Genomic DNA, 25209 nt, shown 5'->3' with positions numbered 1-25209 from the left:
GACCACTGTTTTGTCCCTCTCCTCAGTACTTGCTTGGGAAAGGAGCCTACTGGGATGGTGGTTTCACCAAGCACAACAATTAACAGAGTCGGCAGAAGCAGAGGGGTTCATTATAAAATAAATAGTGTGGGGCAGCATTAGAGCCCTCAAAAAGCTGCAGACAGCTGTGAGAGCAGTAAGAGCACTATAACTGGAGGGATGGAGAAAGATCCAACAGCAAGTTCAGATTTGGAGCTGAAACCTGAGATGCCACAGCTGGCTATAAAATGGCAGTTGCTCACTTAGCTATGGGAGAATGAGTAGCATAAATGTTACTGTTTTCATACAAGATACCCCAAGATGGAGAAGGCATGCTAAAGATTTGTTTAGCTTGATGCGTAGGACACGTGAGTGCTGGAGTTGTGCCTGCAAAACTGGAGTGAAGAGGTGGGAGAAGAGTCACTCTGTTCAGTGTCTCTGAGCATGCTGCTGGATTTTTGGGTGACCCTGGCTTTAAGGAAACAGAGTTGGGTATGTGATACTGTTTTCTATCCTGTTATGGCCTGACCACAGCTCCCTTTCCCCATTCCCCTGCACCGTTCAGGGGGAGAAAGTAGAAGAACCAGGAGTGAAGCTGACCTTGGACAGAAGGTGGGAAGAGGGAAGATGTTTTTAATTTTGCTTTTAATTACCACTAACCTACTCTGTTATTAATTTGCAACATATTAACTTCTTCTCTAAGTCAATTTTTTTTTGCCTGTAATGTTAATTGGGGAGTGATCTCCCTGTCATTGACACAAGAGTTTTCTTTGTCTTATTTTCTGCCCCTGTCCTGCTGAGGAGAGGCAGTGAGTGGCTGGGCGAGCACCTTGTGACCAGCCAAGGTCAACCCACCACATTGTGAAATCACCCTGCTTCATTCTGAGATACGTTAACAAGGCAAGAGAAGCTGTGGGATTTCAAGATGTTTTAGATTGCTCTGTAGAAGCGCCCCCAGAGTTCTGCTTTTCAAAGTATGTACTATATTTATCTACACAGTTACAGTTTCATTGTCTTTGCAGCTTTGCAGCCTACCTTTAGAAGGTGTTATCTTTAAAAGCTCTCTGTTTAAAGGTGCTGGAATGCCCCAAGCAAAGTACATCTACAGAAAAATTACATTTTTGTAGATGAAAAAGCAGTAGGTAATTTAGCATCAAAACGATTTCATTTCTTATCTTGAAAGTATTGCACAATTTAACACAATTGCTACATTGCATTTTCAGTAGTTGAATGGAAGTGCCTCCCAGAAATGCTTGGTGTCTGCACAGCCAGATGATAGGAGACCATTAAACTGTGATAATAAAAAATATTCGAATAATGGACTAGATAGCTGAATTTGTAAAGTCTGATTTAAATGTGAAGATAGAGTGTATATAATATATTTTTAAAATACACAAAAAATCTAAACTACATTTTGAAATGATGCAAAAAAATGCTAGGCCATTGGGTTCAGAAGGATTGTTTACTGAGGCTGGCTCTAAACCACATGCCTTTGTTGTAAGTTCAGGTCTTCTTCCTGAGACAAAGGCCATCTCCTGAAAATCTGAGAGACTTGCTCTTTTGTAGGGAAGGCATCACATTTAAGGAAAAGAAGATTTGGGGGAAGGTGGGAGGTTATTTTTTAATTAAAATAATAATAATAATGGCGTGTCTTCCCTAATTTCACCCTGGGAAGTAACAGAATTGAGGGTTGTTTGTTTTTTCAGAAATTAGCCTGAGGTAGTGATAGGTAAGCTTGTCTAATCTTAAGCACTGAGCAGAAGACTGGCACAATTAGCTCTCATTTTGCCCTGTAGCCAATTTGTAGCTTGCATATATACTCAGTGCACTCTTCCACCCTCCTTTTCCACTCAATCTGGCATGCAAGACATCATAGTTATGACTAGAGGAGTTTTCTGAGCAGACACATTAGATGTGATATGCCAGAGAGCATGGGGGAAGCCACAGGGATATGCAGTGAGGAGGAAGGTAACAGCAGAAAAGTGCTCAAAGGGGGCCTGAGTGACACATGACTTGATTGACCTCAAAAGCTGAATCCTCTCCTTTCCCATCTGATGAGATGTAGCAGATGTATTACTCACCAAGTGATGGGCTGCAATGCTAGTTCATGTACGGGAAAAGAGGGAACTGGCAGCTTTGTGCAGAGTATGGAAAATTTCAGTGGTTTTTCTCTAAGACTCCAGGGATCTTCAGCCACTAAAAATGGGATCTTACAGTAGAAAATGGAAGGGGTTAATAACAAGGGATGCTAGCAACTTTTGCTGTAACTGGAATGTTTGTTAGGGTGGTTGTTTAAGAAAAGAACCCCAAATATCTGTGGTGTACACTCTGCCAGGAACCCCAGGGAACAGTCTCAGATACGTCGTAGGCAAATGTATAGGTCTAGAGAAGATTGGCTGACCTTACAGGAAAAAAAAAAAAAGAAGAGAGAGAATAAGCCTGACCTTTTCTTTGCAGAAGACTATTCAGGACCTTTCCTGTGCATTAATGCTATTAATGTTACAGTACAATAGGAAGGGAAGGAATAGTATAGTACCCCTCTCAGCTCCATGTGGATTTAGCTGACCATGACAATGGAGGGACCAAAGGAGTACTGGTAGAACTTCACGTGCTCAGGAGAAGCCAAGAAAGACCTGAGTGATGGGAGTACACAGAGACTGTGTTGCTGCATCCTAAAGACAACTGCAAAATCCAAAATGCCAGAGGTACATACCCATGTCATCCCTGAAAGGCACTAACATGTACTACTCTCATCATCCATGGGCAAGCTGAGTTTAGTTTTATTTTATGCATAAAATAAAGAAGCAGGGCTAATATTAGCTATTATGAAGGGGGATCATCATGATTGTTTTCATGATTTCACCTGTGTTTTTTTTGTTGTTTTTTTTTTTACATTTACCCTAGTCTCTATCTCTCAATTGATGTAGTTATGTTTTTTCTCTAATAAAGCTGTTATTTTACACTTTAACAGTTCACAGTTAATTTTTTAACATCTTGAAAGGTGATGAATATACAGTGCTCCATTCACTTAACTACAAGATGGAAAGACTATATAGGAAAAATCAAACTTCCAGACCCACTTTAAGGGAGGAAATTGCATATCACTGCATCTTGTCAAGGGTTGTGCAGTCATTTTGTCCTTCAAGATCTGTTTATTAAGGTAGAAGATAATAAAAATCATATACTTCGTGAACTTCAGTAGTCGATTTTGTGATCATCCTTTATCTAGCCCACTCTAAAGAAGCAATATGGAAACAGTGTGCAGAGTGCTTTGTTTATTTATCATGGCTGATGCATTTTTCCTGGAGTTGCCTTTGCACATTTTACATTCAAAGAGCTGTGTTTTCTTCTCTCTTCCAAAGCTGCACAGTAAAGAGAAGGCTATTTATGAGCAGCAGTGTTTGCTGCCAACCTTCTTAAGTGTCAGTTATGCATGCTTGTTTTGACATGATCAAATATTCAACAGCACTACCAAAACCAGAGATAAATGAAATATTCATAATCATCTGAGGGAAATCTGCCAATCTTTGAGCATTTAGTTTGCTACAGTTTCTTAAAATGAACAGAAGGGAACTAGACTTTTTAATGCAAAAGACACAGTAGATGAAAAAGCTGGAAAATGATCATTGTCCTTTCTTTACAGAGCAGGCAAGTAAGGCAATCTTCTCTGTTTCTATCATAAGGAAATTAAAAATGCTCTCAATTTATTGGTATGAGTAACCCTTCATGAACCCCAGGACTATATCATACAAAGCAGCAACTCAAATGTCTGAAATGATGAGCTCTTTCCCCTGCCATCCTTGTGGATTCTATCCTGAAAACAAGGGGAAAAAATCTAAATCTGCGGAAAATAGAAGCCTCAAGTAATCTGCTTCTCAGTGTGGGCTACTCCAGAACTGATGCTTCATGGATTGATACTAAGATGAAGTGCTTTGATTGCTATTTAAGGGACACAGCCACAGGACAGTGGGGCTTACGAACTTAAAATCGAATGCCTTGTTTATTAACATCTAGGTGCTAAAAGCATTCAGTACAAAAAAGGAGTGAACACTGAATATACGTACAGACTCTGTGGAAACAGGGCCTAAACAGAAACATCTGCTTCAGGTCATCTTACTGTCCATTGATCCTTGATTCTACAAAGCATTTATACTTGCATGGGGCTAAAGTGGCTAAAGTGAGGCTTAAACAAGCATCTGAGCATTCACTCAGATGGGGCCACATAATGAGTTAATAAAAACAAACACAGAAGGAGGAAGCCATAAGAACACACAAGGGACTTTATAGTTAATTATTTGAATGTCACTGTCAAGTTTAGTAACTAAAGTCCACAAGAAGGACATTTTATCAGCTAAAGTCTGGCTTCATTGGGAATTTTTGTTATTGAAACGAGAGTTGTCATCTTAATGCCTCAAGGTGAAGTGAAGATAGGTTTTAAATACAAAACTTAGATCTTCGTACACTGCCCTTGAAGCATAAAAGCTATTGCTGCTAATATCAGTTCTGTCATGGATATAAGAAACATTATAATCCTCTTCATTTCAGGAATTCTTTCCCTGTGCTAGCTGAAGGGCTTTTAGCAACGATTTAACTAACAAAGTGAACGCATTCACATGCACACAAATAAACAGCTCACGGTTTCACTTCCATCATAGATGGCTCATATTTTCTCCTGATTGTCTCACTATGAATTTTCTAGCGACAGCATGCATGAGAAAATTAAAAGTGTATCATGCATGGCTATCATTTTGTTTGTGTAACAGTTCCATTTTAGACAGAGGGGTAGATTAGATATTCAAATCCTCAGGACAGACCTGAGCAACTACCCATGGCAACTGGGGCAGCTGTTCCTTGTGAGGACAGTATAAGGCCAGAAGAAATTGTGTGCCAGTGATGTGCTGTGAGAGCCCACACCAAGCAACCCAGCCCTCAAAAGATGCTGGCTCATGCATAGTAATTAATTCATTGAATGGTCCAAAGGCATCACGACAACAAGTAAAGTATTTTGGAGCATTACTATTACCATTACCATTACACTCAATTAAGAAAAAAAAAAATACTTCTGAGGTGAATTCAAGATGAAGAACCAATAGCCCTGGCTGCTCATTGAAGCAAATACATTCTTTATTGTGATAATTCACTTTTAAAAGCTGTTATTTGTACCTATATCCTTAAGTAATAGTGGCACTGCACAGAGTTGCTATTTCTGATATCTGACATTCCACAGCACTTATCTGCCTGAAACAAATTGAAGATGTGTGGAAAACAAGATATGTGGAAAATGAAAATGGAATGGGCAGATGGATGTGTTTTCTACCTGGAAGATATGTTTACTTGATGCAAGAAACATTGGAGTTTATGTCTAAAGTTATTTAAAATATAATTAATATTACATCAAAAAGATTATCAGAACAAACTGTTCACTATAAAATGTTGAGGTCGTTTGAGCTTTTATGTGTCTAATATACCTTAGCTTATTTATACAAAGTCTCTGGACAGTTTGGGACACTGTAATAGATAGCAAGACATCCCCTTGGAGCTATCAATTTTGATTTGTCCAAATCGACAGCAATCACAAAGAGTATTATTTTCTCGTATTTGAATTCTTGTCTAAGTCCAATTCTAGTGAGCATGTTATAACTGGCCTTGGCTCACAGTAACTGGCATCCCTATCATTGGGCTCAACACAAACACATTGGCCCGAATTAGTTCAAAACCTCATTGTAGCTGTCAGATGATAAAGGCTTAAAGGAACCTCAAAGCTTTAAAGGCAAGATACACTACTCAGCTTCCAGCATGCCCTGCAGAGTGGATAAATCCCCCTTGCTCAAGGAAAACACCTACTTTGGCCTGGCAAACTATTGAGTCAAAGGTGACTTTGCTGAGGAGCTCATGAAAGGTGCAATGGCCCCACCATAGGGATTAACATTACAGGTTTAGGGCCATGAAGGATTCCAGGTTACCACATGAAAATAAACAATGAACTGCTATTTTCTACATAGGAAATGGCCTGCATCTAGAGGAGAATTGGTTTTGGTCATAGGTCATCAAAAATATTGTTTTGAAAGACTAGAACACTGATATAGCTAAAGCTTTAGCTACAGCTACAGATAAATCTAAAAAAAATAACAGACTTATAATTGGCAAGGATAATAAATGCAAGAGCCAGAGCAAATGTCAGCTGAGATTGGAAATCCTGTTTATCTGGAAACAGAATGCATTGAAACCTTTTCCTCACCCTTCAGGTATGTTTGCAGTTTAGTTTATGAGCTGTCTCTTTTCTCTGAAAAAGCCAGTGATTGTTTGAGTGTATATAAGTATATAGATTTGTATATGTATATAAAATTTATAAACTATAATGTACTCATGATATTTATATACATATATACTTATACACTGTGGGTTATAAGGTTGGAAAACCTATACCATAAGTATGGCTCACTGTCCCATCCATCTTTTGAACAAAATTAACAACATTTTCTACCCTAAATATCAATACTTCCTCTCAATCTGGAGTGTGAATTCGAAAAAAAAAAGAAGTGTCAGGATAACGTTTTCCCACAAAAATGGAGCATGGATATTCCCCTAGATTAATTTTTGCTTGTATATATAAAGCTCTTAGTTTCACTTAATATTATTTTTCAGGGAGACCAACACAAGTGAGTGAGAACTTGTGCTTTCCTTTCCTCTGGGTTGAGAGCTGCTGCCCTTGCAGTGAAATTAGAGACTGAAATCACTCATGCATCAGCATTCCTTTGATGCATAACCAAAATTACCCCTGTGGAGAAGTCAAATTTTCCAATATTTTACTGAGGAATCCCCTCCTAGTTCCCTGAAAATTTCCACTGACATATAAGATAAAGCAAGGCCTCATTAAAGACATCTAGTTATGCCTTCGACGTGGAGCTATTTATATTTAAATAAGCCTAATATGTGTACTTGTACCTGGCTGTCAAATTCTATGGATTCTGCACAGTATGTAAATTCAAAGTTTTTGCGAGCCTCTCCCCTCACTGGCATCTTTAAAAATACAGCATTTATTGTGAAACTCGTATGAAAGCATTCTCCTCCATACTTATGACCTTTTTTGTGATCCTGCCTCTCATGCGCGTTCTTAACAGTTCTCCATGAAATGGGCACCTCACAGGGACTCAAGAACTTGTTTTACATCACAATTAAATCAATTAAACCAGGCTATCCATCAAAATGTAAATGAATACAGTTCAATTTGACCAACTTTTGGCCAACCCATGTTGTCAGTTCTGACCTGAAACATTGATCTGCAAAGTGACTGAAGTCCTAGTGTAGTGAAAGCAAGAATAAAAATGATAAGGAAAATGAATTCTGTCTCCTGGTTTCTGTGCCAAAGATGCTGGGAAAATCCCATGAATTCTTTGTGACATATGTCACTTTATACTGAAGAGGCACTCCTGACTTAATATTTAGCTTCATTGTCTATATATACTTATTTGTGCCTAAAATGACTTTTTTTTCACATGTATGTTGTTGATAACATGGAAATTAACTAACTGTCTTCTGAAGGCAAGAGCCAGAGTTATTTCGTCTTGTGAGCACATAATGAAGTGGGCAGAAAAACGTCTTCTGAAATACCTTTCTTTCCTCTCACGATATTTTTGTGTAACTATGTTGAACATGAGGTTATACAGATATTAACCTATGAAAGCCAGACAATTTTTTAAAATTCCCACAGCACGGAATCTGAGAAGAGTATGTCTCCAGAATATTTGCAACTGACTTTGCAACAGGATCCCACTGTTCTTCACTGAAACAGAATTCACCAAACTTGCTTTAAGGCAGGTCAGTGATTTCTACTGAGATACCAGCATCATTCAGGGAAAAAGTAGCAGTTCTAATAGTAGTAATAGCACTAGAGACCTGGCAATTCTGTGGGAGAGTCAAGCATTTGAAAAAAGCTATGAGCTGTATTAAGTTCACCATTCTTAAATAAATTCTTGTCATCTCTCTGCAGAAAGAGCACGGTACAGATAGTGCTGAAGCACAGTTGTAAAGTACACTGGCAATGAGCTATGGTGCTGATATGCAAAAGAGCTATATGACATGCCGAAACTGGAATTTGCAACTTTTTAAAAATTGATTAGTTGGCAAACTCTGTTTCTATTTTATCTTTGGCCTGTAATTACATGGAAAGTAAAAAGCAGGAAAGACGGCAACAGTCACTTATGTACTGGCTTTGATACTGCTCATGCTTTTGAATCTTGGCAGTTCCACGTTCTCTGAGCTTGTAAATTGGCATTATTATGACACAGAATCTCAATAAGAAAAGAATAAAGTAACCGCTTATAAATTGACTGGAGTGACTGTGTTGGGAAGTTTAGTTCTAAATGGTTTTTCTTCATCTCAAATTTGTTTTCAGTTTGTAGAAAGGGATGAAGGCAGCAGACATACTTCTATCTTGCTATCAGTCCTCTGCAGGTAGTACTTTGATAAGTGATTTCTAGAAGTAGCACAGATCTGTGGGTTATATGGTTACAAGAAGAACAGCACAGCATCAGCAGCAACTAAAACTAGCCAACACAAATTCCAAATCTTGCATCCAAATCAAAAAAATTTTACCACATTGTAATGGTTCATTTGAGCTATCTGCCATGCATTCTCACCTAGCCTGAGTGAACTGACATAAAGGCACAGTAGCAGACTTCTGCGAATTAAAATCAGATGGTGGCTTTTCTTTGGCATGTTTGAGTATTTCTATGTAGTAGTTAAAGCCCTGTAGGAGTGCAGTGGTGGTTCAGCAGACAGCAAACTGATCTTTTGTCAGTGAAACTACTGACTTTGAAACCAAGAATGTATCAGTTCAGAAGCAAAGATCCACCTAATTTAGGGGTTAAAAATACAGTTCTGTTAGAGTTCGTCAGTTGGCAAACCTGAACAATTAGCTGTACCAAAATGTACGCGTGAATTTGGATGGATTGTTATCAGCAAAGGTGACTGACCATGAAGAGGAAGGAGAGAAAAGGAGACAAGAGGAGAATATGGGAAAGGACAGGAAAAGGAGGGGTAGGGAAAGAGGGAAAGAAGGGAAAAAGGAGGGAAAAAAACTAGTGAATCTCATCATCAAAGACTACGCTCATGGTAATGCCTTAATTTCTTTACACAATAGAGCTTAACGAATAGCCTGGACAGAAGGGTTCTTAAAAACCTCAACTTTTTCATAGTAGCTGTTTTAGCTTAATGCCCTTGTTCTTCTTCTTCTATTTCATAGCAGTATTTCTTTACATGTGCAACTATGACACAAGCATCAGAATAAAGGACAAAGAATAAAAATGCAGATGTAGCACTACAACTGAAAAATTATAATGTTTGAGCAATGGTATATATGGATATTTTTTTTTATTATTATTTCATCTGTCCTTGAAAAGTTCTGTAGCTCTGATCAAATTTGTTATCCTTTTTTTTTTTTGCTTTTTCTTCTTCTCTACCCCTAATTTCTCTGCAATTTTTAAATTCATACAATGATACAATAAAAATGGGAATTCTTCTCTGAATCCCTTTTCTACTATTTCCCAGTATTCTATTTATCCTTTTGATTTACCTGAGCACAGAAATGATCTTTTTATAAAATTGCTCAAACTGATTCTTTCAAAGTGATAACTGAGATTCACTTCATTATTTGCGTATATATGTGTATGTACATACACTATAAATGTTACATTGCAGGTGCTCTTGATCACCTGCTGCCCTTCTGGCCTTAAAAACTCTGTTCTCCCCCTCTAGCAGCACAGTGGGAGTAGTTGTTTCACTCCACTATTGATCTACGACACTATTTCCCAATCTTCTTGCTCTGCTTGTTCCTAGATTTCCTGCTTCAGACAGTCATTGCCACTGCCCAACCAACCCAAGCTGGCCCTGCTTACTTTCCTAATCAATTGCACTCACTTCCCAGCTGATAATTTCCATGGATATTTACTGCAGCATGTTTGGTTTCATGCATTCTGATGAGTGCTGTAACAGAACTACAAAGGATGCCAAGTTCTGGGGCTGGAGATCCTGCACAGTGTAAATGATCAGATCTTTGTTTCTCAGTCTGTAAATTAGCACTATTTCCAATAGTAAAATGTGTTCTTTATCTTCTAAGGATGAGGTTGGCACTAGGACATATTCTTTCACAGCCCAATTTTGCTTAAGGTATATTATTCTTGCCTTCGTTTCGTAACCACAACATCCAGGAAAAGCAATACACCTATATTTGTACCAAGATACAAGCTAGTCCAGTAATGATTCTCTACTGACCCAATGCCTCTTCAAATCAGTATTTGTTAAATATGGATCTTACAAATTCAGCTCGCTTGTGAGCAACACTCACATTTCTCAGTTTTATGGCAGAAGAATCCTTAAGAATGCAGTGAGTAAGTAGGGATGGATAAAATCAGAGCCAGTATGAAGACCAATGTGAATTTTATTACCTCAGTGAGAGAAGGATGATTTAGCCTTATAAAACTCCACAACTCTTTTGTAAAGACAGAAAGTAATTGAGCAATACCTGAACCTCCCCAAGGAAAGGTCAAAGTGAAAAAGAGTGCTGAGTTAACAAGATGATTCAGCAGGCTGGAATCGTATTTCTTTTAACTTGACATTTAGATTGAATTACAATCTTGAACTTCCTCAGCAAGCAATAGAGCTCAAAGCAAATCCATTTAGTTTTACAGTGAGAAAATCCAAAATGCGCCAGGTTGATATGACTAAGCACCTACTGAGCCTTGACCGTTTTGGAGATCGGAAGCATGAGCAGGGCAGAAAAGGTTTTTCAGTGTTGGAAAGAGAAACAAAACATGCAAAAAGAAAAGGCTCCCAGGAGTCCCATGCAATTAATAAAAGGCCAAGGTGAGACTGCCAACCACAGTTACAAATTGCCTTCATAAAAGGTCTAAAGATTGATGCAGAAAGACCATGTTGAAAAGATGTGAAAGTCAATTCTTTTAGCTTGACATTTAGACTGAACTACTATCTTGAACTTGCTCAGTAACTGAAAGAAAAGTACCAGATAAGGCCTTTAAAGGCTTTCAGTAAGTGCCTGCAAGCCATACAAATGGAGTACAGAGCAGTATTCAGCTGAATTAGTGGGATGAACTTTTACCAACACGGGTGTTTTTAAAGGCCCATCTCCTGCCTATCCCTACTCTAAGGTAGAACAGAGAGGATTGCTGTTGGTCTTCAATTAGGGATACATTTGATCAGAAAATTGTGTCAATACTCATTTCACGTTCTGTGTGAGGCAGTGGCTTGTGTGTAGTGTTTCACAGGCTTATAACCAGGTTTTAAACACGTTCAATGGGATTGTTAAAAGGAATAAAAAATACTTCAGAATTTGCAGGGGAAGGAAAGTTCCATTCATCATAGAAATATTTGTTTTGTTGTTAATTTAGGTGCAGAATATTTATCATTTTCTTCCTTTTCAATTTCTGTGCAGATTGGTTTCTTTCATATTTTGTATTTCATTTCTAATAGGCCAGAAAGAAGTAGCAAGAGATCACCTTAATAGGAGTCTTTCTTCCCACATGTTGGGGTCAAGTGCAGCAGAGGTGTTACATTACCAGATAAAATGAATGTTATAGCTTCCTGAAACACTGCAATATTGCACCTCTTCTGTCTCTTATGTGATGAGAAACAAAACAGCTCAATATTACTAAGATCTCCTTAGGTGTTTACCCTACATGCCTTTTTATTATCGGAGAAGCAGTTTAGTTGACAGATCTCCCATCTGAATTTAGATTATCACTCTTAAGTACAAAAGAATGTTTGGAATAGACCCTAAAGGCAGTCCTATCACACACACAGCTGTGATTAATCTAACTGCTTAGCAGATGTCAGTTGTGCTATTCAAAGTCAAACAATTATCGTTCATTGTAAACTAGGATGACTCTACCTAAATCCAGAGACAGTTCATTCATTAAGATGCATGCAGTGTAGACTTTTATAAAGGATAGCCATGGAGAAGCCTCAGACTCTTAAATCTTAAAAATTAAAACTAAATATTCTTTTTCACTTTTAATCATCTTAATATAAGAAATTGATTAAATAATAACAGAAAGTAGTTAAGTTATCGTGAAAACTATAAAATAGAAAAGTTGGGGAGCCAACGATATTAAGTGTCATCACCTCGAAAATAATTTGAGAAGCACAGCAATAAACTTTATAAACATTTCTTTGAAGGGAACATGGGTTACTTATGATCATACCTTTTTCCTTCTTAGCCTTTACCTGTGCGAAGGCATTTTGATTTACTGCCTAACGATTCCTGAGATTTTTGATCTGAAGGTCTCTGTAATCAAGTAGTTGAAGAGTTCACATGACAACTGCACTATTAATGAACTGAAATTCAAATGAATCATGTGCCTAGAGCAAAATGATGTAAAACTCTGTGGTGTGATGGATTAGTACCATTTCTCCTGGGAAGGTCTGGACAAGTGCTTCTTCATTGAAGGAGGCTCCCTGTAAAACTGAAGTGTCAGGTGCAAACAGTAAAGTGCCTTAACAAACTCTCTTTTATTCCAAAAGAACCAGATGTTTTGAAGAGCCATATGTTAGTATTTAATTTAATTTAAAAAAAAAAAAAACAACCTTGAAAGTCTCTACTCTAAATATTTCACAGAGACTGCTTTCACTCTGCTGGAAGCTGCTCCTCTGTTGGGGTGCAGCATGATCTCCCCTAGACCTGCTCAGCCCAGCTGCCCAGCTCAGCCTGCTGCCAAGTCTCAGGACTCACTCTCTTCCTCCCATTCTAGCCTGGCCTCTCTACCTTATCCCTCTGCCATGCATGCATGCGATAAAGATTAACTTTCAGCCCAAAGATTGCCTTCATTCACTGCCTTGTAAACCCCAGACAATCTCTTCCTCTCTGCCCCACACAGCTCATGCAGTTGGTAAACCAGGAAAAAGTTTGAATCTTGCTGCTTAAGTATCAGTGTCAGGCCACACAAAACTATGTTTGTGCTTAATCTGACTGAGTGATGCTCACCTACAGGATTCTATCAAGGTTAATATTTAAAGGCTCTTAGACTGTTGCCAATCTATTTTCATTGAAACGGATAAATAAAATGCTGCCTGATATATGTTTGCATGTTTAAATTCCTATGGGCTCTATTTTTGCCATCATTTTTCACTTTTGACAGTGGCCTTTGCTTAACACATGGCCCACTGAAATGAGTAGAGCCTGCCACTCAGTAAAATACTAGTAAATTGAGGTATGACCCCAGTTTTAATCTAATGGAACACTGCAGGCAATTTCCACTGACCCACCATGAGACACGGCCAAGTATTATGGCCTTTTTCCACCTCTTTTAGCTTAGTTGCAAGAAGTCATACCTTTCCAAAATGCTGTCTCAACAAATAAGTGTTCCAGATAACCAAGCAACAATTTAATAAAGGGGAAGAGTTCCATAAAATAGCCTGGCTGTTTATTTTAATAGCAAAAGAAAAAACAAGTATTGACCAAAAAAAAAAAAAAAGTATCAATACTGATTTAAATTGGCAGTATGAACATGAAAGAGAGTATAATTAGAACATGTGAAATTTAGCATAACTTTTCAACATTTCTTCCCCATACTCATGAGATTCAGTAAACTGAATACTTATCTTCGCACCTTTGATCTTGCTAAACAAGAGCAATGAGCAACTACATGAATGTGAGAGCTGCACGTTTATCACCATATCAAATCATGCATACCAAACAAGGTGGTGAAAGAGGAGGAGTTTAGGTAGAACTGCAGAAACTCCCTTGGCTGTTCTGTAACAATAGAATAGAGGTGCTTCACTTGCAGAGGTGAACTATAGATCAGCTAAGCTCAAAGTTATTTCTAGTGTGACATTTTTGCACTGGGAAACTGAGTCACTAAGATGCAAACGTTTTGTGGGAAAATGTAAATTTGAGACACTTCTCTGGAACTCATGTTTCCCTGGACTTCTCTCTTGTTCCTTGACAATATGACAGAGGTCTAAAATGCCCACTCTTCTATGTCTAGTTACCTCATGGAGCAATGTTGTTCAAGACTGGGGATCTCACAAGCACTTCAGCTCATCAGCTCCAAGTTATAAGGCTCTTTTATTCCACATTGTTTAGGCTAACCAACTTCTGTGCACAGACACTAGGACCTCGAATGGTTTCAGGGTCAAGAGGACACTATTTTGTATTATAACAGCTAAATCTTCCAGTGGAGGATTATGTCAAAATAAAATACTACTTGCTTCCTGATCTGTTGGAAATAATGTCGTTTAGATTGTGTTTCAAGACAAGAAATCTCCATCAAAAATCTCAAACTGGGAAAAGACCAGAAAGTCTGTTTCCCAGCCAGCTCTATTTAAAACAGTATTCACAATTTCTAAAGTCAAGGAAGAAAGCCAGAAACTTACAGATTCCTGTGCACGCATGGAACGCCTTTCATACAAAAAGCTGCTTTTAGGGAAGAAACAAAAATTCAAGTTTTTCCTAACTCACACGCTAAAATTAAAATCAAATGTCAGTGGAGAAGGAAGTCATGGATTGCGCACATAATTTTAGCAGCATGAATAACTACGTCTATATTACTAAATAAATTCACTGCATGAAGTGGATCACTATACTCATTCTCTCTTAAGAGCTAAGATGGTGAACTTAGCTGCCTTGCAGCTATACACACACAAAAAGACAATGTTAGCAATCTCCTTTATTTCTCAGAGTTTGGTATTTTTATCAGCTGTTACAGAAAACACTGGGTTTTGTGCCCTTGGGACAGAGTCCTTTAATACAAACTGGCATTAATTAGGTGCACAAAATCCTTTTACGGTTGAAAGCAATGAACCTCAAAAATTGATGCTATACTTCTACTTCTATAATAGCATACATGAAAAAATTTTCACCATCAGGGCAAACCCCAGTCGTTAAGAAAGAGCACAAGAATAAGTTAATTCTTTAAAAATTAAGCATGCTAGTAAATCTGCTTCTGAGATAATCAAAGCAACTTCTTATTCCAGCAGTTAACAAGAACAAATAATCAGTGATTCAGCAGAAATGTAAGGACAGAACTGTCTGAAATTCAGAATTCTGACATCTGAAAATTGCTGTTTATCAAAGTGAAAGCAAATATTTTTAGTCCTCTTGAAATGAATCCCAAAATTCAGAGGTAAAATGCTACAGACATTTTTTAAGTTTTTAACTTATATTTTACATTACAACTCAGAATTAGCAAACAAAACCATAACGGTATAATCTTTTAACAGCCGTGCCATTGTTTTGAAAATAACTGAAAATGAGAAATCATGTACTTTAATGCAATTATGAATACACCGTATCTTCTTTTCAAGAGGAAAGTGTTTCCTGATTTTGTTGTAAGACAACCTTTTACTTCTTCCAGTGGAACTCATCTGGCCAGTCAGAGTTGTAGTATCAGCTTTACAAAGCATTGGAAAAGCTGTATATGCACAATGTTTTTAAGCTGTCAAAGGAAATAGATTCACTGAAAGAAAGTAGGAGGAGATCTCTATATGTAAAATCGGGTCATGGTTAAGGAGAAGAAAGAAGTAATGGGACTTATGGCCTGTGAAAGAAGGGACTGGTTATAACAACCAGAAAAAAAAATCAGAAAGAAAAGCAGTTGATATACTGAAATGTTTATGTTAATCTAAGACCATTTACAGTTTGTGGCCTAAATCTTAAAACAAACAAACAAACAAACAAAAGAACAAAAAACAACCCCAACATATTGAAGATAATCCCCTCTCAAGGAAGAATGGCAAGAACAATGATTTTCTGACTTTTTTTCTTTTATAATAAAATCCATTACTTTTTTATTAGTAATTTTCAAAGTAGCTGTCCCTGGTATTGCCTCATCTACCCATTTCTGAGAAATTTCACCATGGCAGAAGTTAAGAAGACATGAAAACAACCATATCTTTAGAAAACAGAACACCTATATAGACTGACTACATGGAGCCAAGTGGATTTCAGTGCTCCTCTTTTCGAAGAAAACAATTTTTAAAAGAATATCAGCTGCCATGTTTTTCTACTTGACTAATTAGCTAGATGCAAAGAGGATATATTATTACATAGGAATGTCAATTGCTCTTATGATTAGAAGCCTGTTCTTAGTGCCAAAATCCTAAAACCAATCAATAAGAAAGCATGTTCTGAGTGTTGTTATTGCAGAATCAAAAATGGTGTGTTACCATCTGTGTGTTTTAGCTGTACAGTGGGCAAAGATCATACAACTGCTCAATAAGATGATGAATGCCAATTAAAGAATATACAGTACTTTTACAGACATTGATTTTGAAAATTTTGTTGCTGATTTTGACTATAAGATATACAACTAAATTACTTTATAAAATTTGATAACCTGTCAGATGTCTGTCATTATATTTTGCTAAGTTTTATCACATCTCTCTCAGCCTAACATGAGATTTATATTTTAATTAAGTTCCCACAACCTCCTAATGGTGCAAAAGAATACATCTATCCATTCAAATGCTAGCTGAATGGTTTTTTTGCTTGCGAATTATACGTAGTTGTGATACTTTTACAGCAAACCTCAAGATGGAAATGCCAAGAATTTCTTCCTCTATAATACTAGAAGACTGGGGAGAAAGTGCACATGAAGCCAAAAGGGAAGAAACAACAATTATGAATACAGAGTAATAAATAAACTGATAAGATTATCTAAAGAGAATAATTGTCTGTCTCAGCATAGATGCAGTTATGATCAAACACACTTGCAATTATCTCAAACCACAAATGTACCAAATCACATTTGAAAAAGATGAGCTATGGGTACCAAGGGACTAGATCTACATCATCTTCACCTGAATTACATATCTTGGATCTTTTTTGTTTCATTAAATAACTGGAAAGATTTTGAGCTTTGCTTCTAAAAGGCCTATGACTACCAGTTTCTTTTTATTTGGGGCTTTTAGAAGACAGAGATAATGATACATAATTGGTTTACCAGTTTTCTCAGTATAAGTCATAACTTTAGTGCCAACAACAATAAAGTTTCAGAAAATTGAGTTTCCCTATAAATAGACATATGAAGCATACGAAGGAGTGATGGAACAATTATTGCTTTTCCATCCTACTCTTTGTATAATGTGAAGATAATTTATTTTCAGTTGAAATCACTGAACATTCTGTCCTAATGTTTTGTCTTCCTACAAATAATCATTTTCAAATGAGCTTCAGAAATGGAAGGGAAATTTAAATTAGATGCTAGGAAGAAATTCTTTACCCAGAGTGCAGTGAGACACTGGAACAAATTGCTCAGAGAAGCTGTGCTGCCCCTGGCACACAAGACCAAGTTGGATGGGCCCTGGGCAGCCTCAGCTGGTGGGGGGCATCTCTGCTCCCACCATGGAGATTGGAACGAGGTGGACTTTAAAATCCCTTCCAACCCAAGTCACTCTATTATTCTAAGATCAGAGCAATCTTTCTGCTTTACAATCTGACTACCTTAATGAATGATGCAAAAATTGCTCTTACAGATAATTTCAGCTGTTCCAAATAGTAGACATAAAACAGGATTAAAGAATCTAAAGTCGTAAAAATCCACACTTCCTCTTTTCTTTTTCCCAGAATTTCTTTGTGGGCACTGGAGATTTCAGAATCGTTATTTTTTATTAAATGATTTTTAAAAATATACTGGAGTTGAAATCTCACTACACAGAAATTTAAATTAGTTTCTTCAGATTTATAATTGAGTCAGAATTTCACTCTGGGAGCACTACCCCGCGAAAGAGAGACCGGAGATTTTTCCTCCACTAAATTTTGTATCTTGAAGTCCAGAGAGAGAGATCAGGTGGAAGGATTCTGAAAGGTGAGCAGATGGGATAAAATGAGATTACCTGATCCTCCTATGAAACCTGGAAGCCAGAAATTATGTTGAACTTTTCAAAAGTTCAACAACTTTTGAAACAAGTTGTTTCAAAAGAAAAAAAAAAAGTTGCTGTAGAGGAAATAGGTCATTTCACTACTTGAGTCTACATTTTGGTTTCTGAAGAATTAAATATGAGTAGGTGAACCATGAGATGGAGGACAAGGTATACTGATAAAGCAAGTTCCTTCCTCCTCTGAATTAGTCTTAAATTTTTCACTGTTTTTTATTTTCTTTTGTGTTTACAAAAAGGGAACTTTTTCACAGTGTAAAATTTCAATGCAGAAATGAGGTAATGACATGTAATAATGTAATAAATGTTCTTCATTCTACTTTTTCCTTAAGGGAAAAGAGAACAAAACCATGCAGCAGGGCTATCAGGTCAAATCACAAAACCATCTGCTCCAAAACTCCATCTTTACTGCTTCTCTGTTAAAAGGCGAGTGGGGGAAGATCAAATATGCTTCAAAATCAAAACAGAATAAACAATATAGATTTCAGAAAATCAGCCAAAATCAAATTGAAAGGAACACAGTGGGTGTTCCTTTTTCACTTAGCTCCAAAGTTGGATGGTGTGACCACTGGCCCTTCGCCCATTTTAACACACGGGCTGCTGCCCTGAGGAAGAACTGCATGTTCAGAGATACATTACACTTAGTATTTAAGTCTTTGTGCTCTGCTTAGAATCCTTTCTGTTGTTCTCAATGTCCTAGCTACATTCCATAAAGACCATCTGAGCTTTGCTCAGGCACAGCTTTTGATGAAAGATACTGGCAATGAGGTTAGGCAAGTGGAGAGTCTTCCTAAAATCAATCTGAAAACTTTTCTTGAAGCAACATTTTGGGACTCTTCCTCTCCTTGGGCAGGATTTTTATGTGAGCAGGATTTAATACTGGCTGAAGAGAACTGTTCTAAAAGTTTTTCTAATTTTCACTAGACTGGTTCATATGAGTTCTTTGGGTGCCTCAGTGGAGGATTTTAATCATATTGTGCTTTCTGTGCTACAGTGATCACAACGCTAATCTCCGTAATTCCACATTTGGGATCTCACTTTTCAAAGTGTAAACAACTGACTCTTTGATTGTATAAAGAACATTTTTCCATAGGGAATACAAAGGCAGAGTCATAGAGAAGCGTCATAGGCAAAGAGCTGAAAAAAAAAATCTAACTACAATAGGAGAAATAAGTTATTGTCAGTTTCTTTTCCTTGTTCTGTAGAATGTGTACAAATAAAATATGTATGAATAATATGTTGTGAGGGAGCAAACTTTGCCCCTTTCTATTTACAGACATCAGACACTCCATCTTTATAAGAAAACTTGAAGGAGAAACTGAATCTCAGCATTTGTAGCAATGGAGGAACAGGCCAGAAACATCTCAGAAAAACAGGAAAAAAGATTAGCATAAATAATAATGTAGACTCAGAGGGAAGAATAAAAGTCTAATAAAATATTTATGTTTCTGTCCATCTTAAAATCTGACGCACTGCTAAGATCACTAGCAGCTTCTCAAATCACATGTTTTAATTTGGTTTTCTGATTTCAGAGTTACTTTGTTTACCACCTCTGAAATACTCTTATTATTAAGAGCTAACGATTTCCAGTGACTTGTTTACTCAGCTCCATCTCTCAACTGTTCCAAGTGCGTTGCACAAACATGGTGGCAACAGGACTCAGCTGTTCAGATGAAGCTAGTCTGGAAAAAAAAAAAAAGCATATCTTAAGAGAAAATAACTTCAGCAATTCCTAGTGGTCTTTGAGCTTGATAAACAGTAAGAACTGTGAGACAATCGTGCAATCATGTTGTAATGCCATTTAATGGCCTTTGCTGTTACTATTATTCATACAGGGATTATATTGACTTGTAATTCCTTGAAAAGAAGATACTTTATAAAATCTGTATTACTGAAATCCTTGAAATCTTTTACCATTACTCAGATTGCTGATGAATTCATAGGATTTATGAATGCCTCAAGTGTCAGAATGCTACAGCATGAGACTAAATTTAGAGAAGAAGAAGAGAAAAGCAGACCTATAATTACAGTTCTGCAAAGAGAAAATGTAGGCTTCATGCCAATTCTTGCATTAACTATCCTAAATCTATTAAGATATTTATTCCACCTCAATTAATTTGCACTGTGGCATTAATAATGGCGCAACTCCTGTACTCTTGATCTCAGGGTGCAATACCATTAACTCTGCAATGTTCTAACATAAAAATGTCTATATATCCTGAGAAAATATGCATATTTTAGAAAATTTACCAAGCAGCTGAAGCTGGGATAATGCAGTTCTTATGTTTGCAATGCTCTTACATTTCGTCTAATACATTACAGAGAGGGTCACAGAAGGACTTTTTTAAAGCTTTTTTATAAGCCAGAATATAGTCTTGTTGCAAGATGATAAATTTTTGTCCACACCAGAAATTAACAGCATTACAATGGATATAATATCCTCTCTTAACTATTTTTTTTATGTTGTCACACCAATATTATGTGGTTTTATATGAGAAGTAATATATTTTATTTAGCTATTGTTCGTTTCTTCCTCCAGTTTAAACACAACATACTTTAGCATTTCATAATCTACCCTGCTTATTACAGAATAGAGACCTACAACTGAAGGAAAGCCTGTGTTTCAGTGACTGTGTCATGATACGCTCTTTGAAATTCTACACAGGAAATTTATTAAATGCAAAATTTCATGATTAAGTATGTACTTCATGGAAAGATGAGGATTGATGGTTAAAGTAATTCTTCTAGTTGAAATATAACTTCTCAAGGAAATCTTTTACAAAATCCAGGAAAGAGTTAAATGCTTTTTGTAAAAATTCAGCTACTCAAGACTTTCCAAATGCTTAGGCAGAGTCTATGAACCTGGATCACAGGAAAAGGGAAAGGATTTGATTCTCACTGGAGTCCCTTTGCATTTAATAATCATTAGTTCTGTAAGACCTTCCTTCCAATTGATTATGCAAGATTGATTCTTTTTCACTTCCAACCTTCACAAAATTTCTCAGAGGTCTCAAACCTCCATCTTCCAGAGATCACTCTAGAAAGCACATGGAGTAATGAGAAGAAAGGATTACTGAAAATTCTATTCTTTACCATATTTTTCTTTGGAAGTTAATTGATCAATCAACCTTTTCTTCTACCCATTCTGCTTAATGCTTAATTCTTGTCTAAATATAAAATGCCTATAAACTGGAAGACTTCTATATACTTTGATTCCTCAGTATGTTTGCCATAGCTTCTTAAGAGCCATACAGATCAGTGATCTGACCAATACTTCTAATACACAGTAGCATTTTTTAAAAATATGATGAATAAAATACCACAGGTCTGCATTTAGAACTACAAAATGAACAACATGCTAAAGGCTTTTCATCCGTAAAAGCATTTGTACAATGTGGTGATAACTGTTGTCAAAAAGGGCAATAAGTGCTGAAGGACAGACAAGACGTTTATAAAAGTTGTATCTTCTGCATATTACTAGCAGTACATCTTTCAAGATCCTGCTCTTTCTTTAAAGTGATGGTAAAGGATAGAGCTACCCAGGGACCAGATACAGTCTTCAACTTTGCTTTAATGGTTTACAATCAAGGGAATTTTTTTCCATGTTACCATTTCACAGCATTAAGATGAGTACTAAAATGTGCTTCATCAAAGGGATTTTACTGACTGGCTCAGCACTCAACCAGGAAGATTTCCCATTTGGGCCTTAAGTGTTCTGAAAGTTTTGACAAATTATGGAAAAGGCATGACCTTAATTTCTTATGACTAATCAAAAGTGAATTACATCCAATTTAATTCTGTATGAGAGACTCTGTTCAGGGATTTACTGCCCTTTTTTTTTTCCCCGTTTAAAACCTTTAGTTAATTTATCTGAACACTTTAGAGAACTACCTTTTAGAGAACACCTTATACACTCTTTCATTTCTCATTATTCATTAGCAAACTATTTCATTACCATCCCAAGAGTATTAAAACTTCACAACACCACATCTCTTGGCAAGGTCTTTTTGAACATTCATTTTGGAAGATCTGCAGTGTACCTTAAAGCAGTTAGAGGAGTGTCATTTGTAGTAATAGTAACAGTGGTAATAGCAACTGTAGTAGGAGAATTATTTAAGGAAATTTTTACATGCAGCCTAGAACAACAAGGAGAAAGTTGGCCCCTGGGATAACTCTGCAAAGTGCAGTAGAATTTAATTAGTGAAGAATTTGGATTCCACAGATCAAGAAGCAGACATTATTAAAATGTCATGATTCAAAAATAGGAAGAAATGTTTACACAGATGCCTTACACAGACAGATGTATGCTGACTTTACAAGTGCAACCTTCACCTTGATATATTGATTTTGGTAGGATGCAATATTTCCAATCCACGAAGTCAGAATCTTTATGGATGCTATCTGATGGTTCTGTTTGCAGCTTCAGGACTAAGGAGGATCTTGCTGAAGACTCTCTTGCTTTGTCCTTCAGACTTGTGTGGTCTTTTCTATTTAGTTTTGCTTTGTTGTTTTGCTGTCTATCATCTACTACTTCCAAATCAATAAAGGAAAAATTAAACATATTTCTCAAAGCAGTTTCCACTATCAGCATAGAGCAGCTTACCTGTTTGACAGCATAAAGGAGCCGACCATAGCAGTACATCATGACCATTACAGGGATGACCAAGCAGAATATGAAGAGACAAATGATATAGGACGTGGACTCAGCTGACTCAGAGGACCAGCGCACAGAACAGCTGGTGCCTGCACCTTCTATCCCATAACTGCTCCATCCAAGCAGAGGTGGCACAGTCCAGAGCAAGGAATAAAGCCAGGAACCGCCAACTGCCAGCAATGCCTTCCGATAGTCATCGCTGCGCTTGTTGCACAGGGTGAGGGTGCTGTAGCGTTCGTAGGACAGGACAGCCAGGGAGATCAGGGACACGATGCCTGCAATGAATTAATTTAGGCAATTACTTTAATTGTTTTACATGGTAGCCACTTTAAGCCCAAAGAAATAAGACATTTTCCTGATTATAGCATTATTTGAAGCAGCAGTGAGAACTATTCTCATGTTTAAATCCTCCCTGATAATCAAAAAAGAGTTTGTTTAACTTGTATTTAGCTTAAAATGTAAGGTCTTCATGCTTATAGGCTACTCCTTTTACAGGGAAATTTACAAAGAATTACATGCTTTGGTATTAACCAAGGAAATCCATTTTCTGCGTGAACTGACAAAATTGTTGAAAGATTCCCTTGCTAAGATATATTCAGTTTGTAACATCCATGAGCATTTTCAAATATTGCATTTTTAATAGATAAAAAAGCTTTATATTCAAGATTGGGAGCGCAAAAGAGAAAGCAGCTTTTGACCCTCTGATTCAACATCTAGACATATTTTTAGTTCTGACCACACATACAGGAAAAATCAGACAACTCTCAGCATGAGTCTGATATGGAGAGCTGTAACTTTGTTTACATATAAATCACATAATCAGTCAAAAACTGAATTAGGTTAACAATGAGCCTTGGAGACCACCAAAAAAAAAAGGTTGATCTTCAGGGGAATTCACAGCTGTAATTCATGTTTCTGTTTAATATTTTCCTCCCTGGAAGCATTCAAGGCCAGGCTGGATGGGGCTTTGAGCAACCTGGTTTAGAGGGAGGTGTCCCTGCCTGTAGCAGGGGGTTGGAACTAGATGATTTTAAAGATCCCTTCTAACCCAAGCCATTCGATGAATCTATGATTCTGTGTTTTGCCGATTTAACTATCATCTTCTCCTAGAGCTCCTTTCCATGTCTGAGATGGAGATGAGTCAGACACTCACCTGGGGGTAGAAGTAGTCTGTCCTGTACGTGAGCGAACCACCACCCACACATGCACATGCAGGATATTTCCCACAGACAAAACATTTCTCTTTTCCCCACTGTTCCATCACTCATTTCCTCTTTAGCTGGCAGCAGGTGCAGCTATTCCTGCCATCCTGACAATTCACAGATACTCTGTGCAGAGCTGGGTATGGCAAAGGACCAGTGGGAATGCATGCATTGCTTACTGGGATAGGAAAACCTATCACTCAAGGAAAGAGAAGAGGAAAATGCAAAAGAGCACGAGGATAAAACAACTTTTGTTGAAGAAAATCTTTTTTATTATTATTATGTGAACATACTGATTTATTTCCTTTATATTACTGGGAAATCAAAGCTACAAAGTAGATTCATTTACAGCTGCAAAAGGACACAGCTTCACTGAATTCATTTGAATTACACAGTTCAAGAATCTAGCTTTAAATGTATTTTAAGGCCAGACTACCTATTTCTGAGGCAATGGAAAGACATTCTGATCATTTCTTATCTAATCGGATTTTCTACATAATATATTACTGCACTGTTCTTGAAGATCCTTGGACTTAACTTCTGCATCAAACACATACCTCAAGATATAAATAAAAAATAAATAGCAGGCTCTGAAGCGGGCTCAAGAACAAGGGATCTTCTGCAATATTTTGTTCCTAGTCCACACATATTTATCTTCACTTACTTAGCATTGCCTCTTACCATGCTTTTATCTGCTTGACTAAAGAGCATCTTGCTATCAGAAACATTTATCTCATGTAAGTACACAGGGTACCTAAGGCAAAAATCCAGATTTTATATTTGAAACTTCAACCTCAGTAAAGTGATATGGATCTAGTTACGCATTTCAGATTAGACCATCGTGGACTAACAGAAAGCAGTCTAGGCTAACAGAAATTCTCTCCTCCCAGCGACCTGCTTTACAGATAAATTATATTACTCTTGTGCTACTTCTGATGGTAAATGAGGGCACAACACTCCCATTTTGATGATGTGGCAGATGAGATGAGCTTTTGTTGGTAACAGCCTACAGTCTTGAGGGCACAATGTTGCTTAGAAGGTCTGAATCAGGTGTTCAAATTTCCCTGACTCAGGACCCTGCTACCTGAATATAACAACTGGCCTGCATGCATGCAGGATTGGTCTCTTTGAGAACAGATCAGTGCTCAGTCATTAAATTAGGACCATGGCAACGTCAGTCAAAACTTAATAAAGCACTTACAATCAGACTAAAACACAAAACACTTCATACCATTTCCTTTACAGAAGTGCAAATAGTTTTTCTTCTCTACACAGATGAAGATTGGAGACTCTTAATTACACTTCTTGGCAGGAGTTATTTCATTTTTGTTCACTTCTTATTACTGAGTTCCACTGAGATGACACACATTATATTTTATTTTATTTTTTTCTGGAGGATAAGAACTGTGATATATAGAGTCCCAAGCCATAAAAGTTCAAAACAAA

At 37.1% G+C, this 25209-nt stretch overlaps 1 protein-coding gene across 1 annotated transcript in view; it reads right to left on the bottom strand.

Annotated features, from left to right (window-relative positions):
- The window catches only part of LOC100544946 (pinopsin-like), a 72253-nt gene that overhangs the window by 27504 nt on the left and 19540 nt on the right, over window positions 1-25209 (bottom strand). The window contains exon 2 of the mRNA XM_031557657.1: window positions 22511-22836. Coding sequence (XP_031413517.1) covers window positions 22511-22836 — 326 coding nt within the window. The remainder of the gene's footprint in view (window positions 1-22510; window positions 22837-25209) is intronic.

The sequence above is a fragment of the Meleagris gallopavo genome, chromosome 1 (assembly GCF_000146605.3).
Source record: "Meleagris gallopavo isolate NT-WF06-2002-E0010 breed Aviagen turkey brand Nicholas breeding stock chromosome 1, Turkey_5.1, whole genome shotgun sequence".
NCBI lineage: Eukaryota > Metazoa > Chordata > Aves > Galliformes > Phasianidae > Meleagris > Meleagris gallopavo.
The sequence above is the reverse complement of the archived record's forward strand: the minus strand, read 5'-3'. Positions and strand labels throughout refer to the sequence as shown.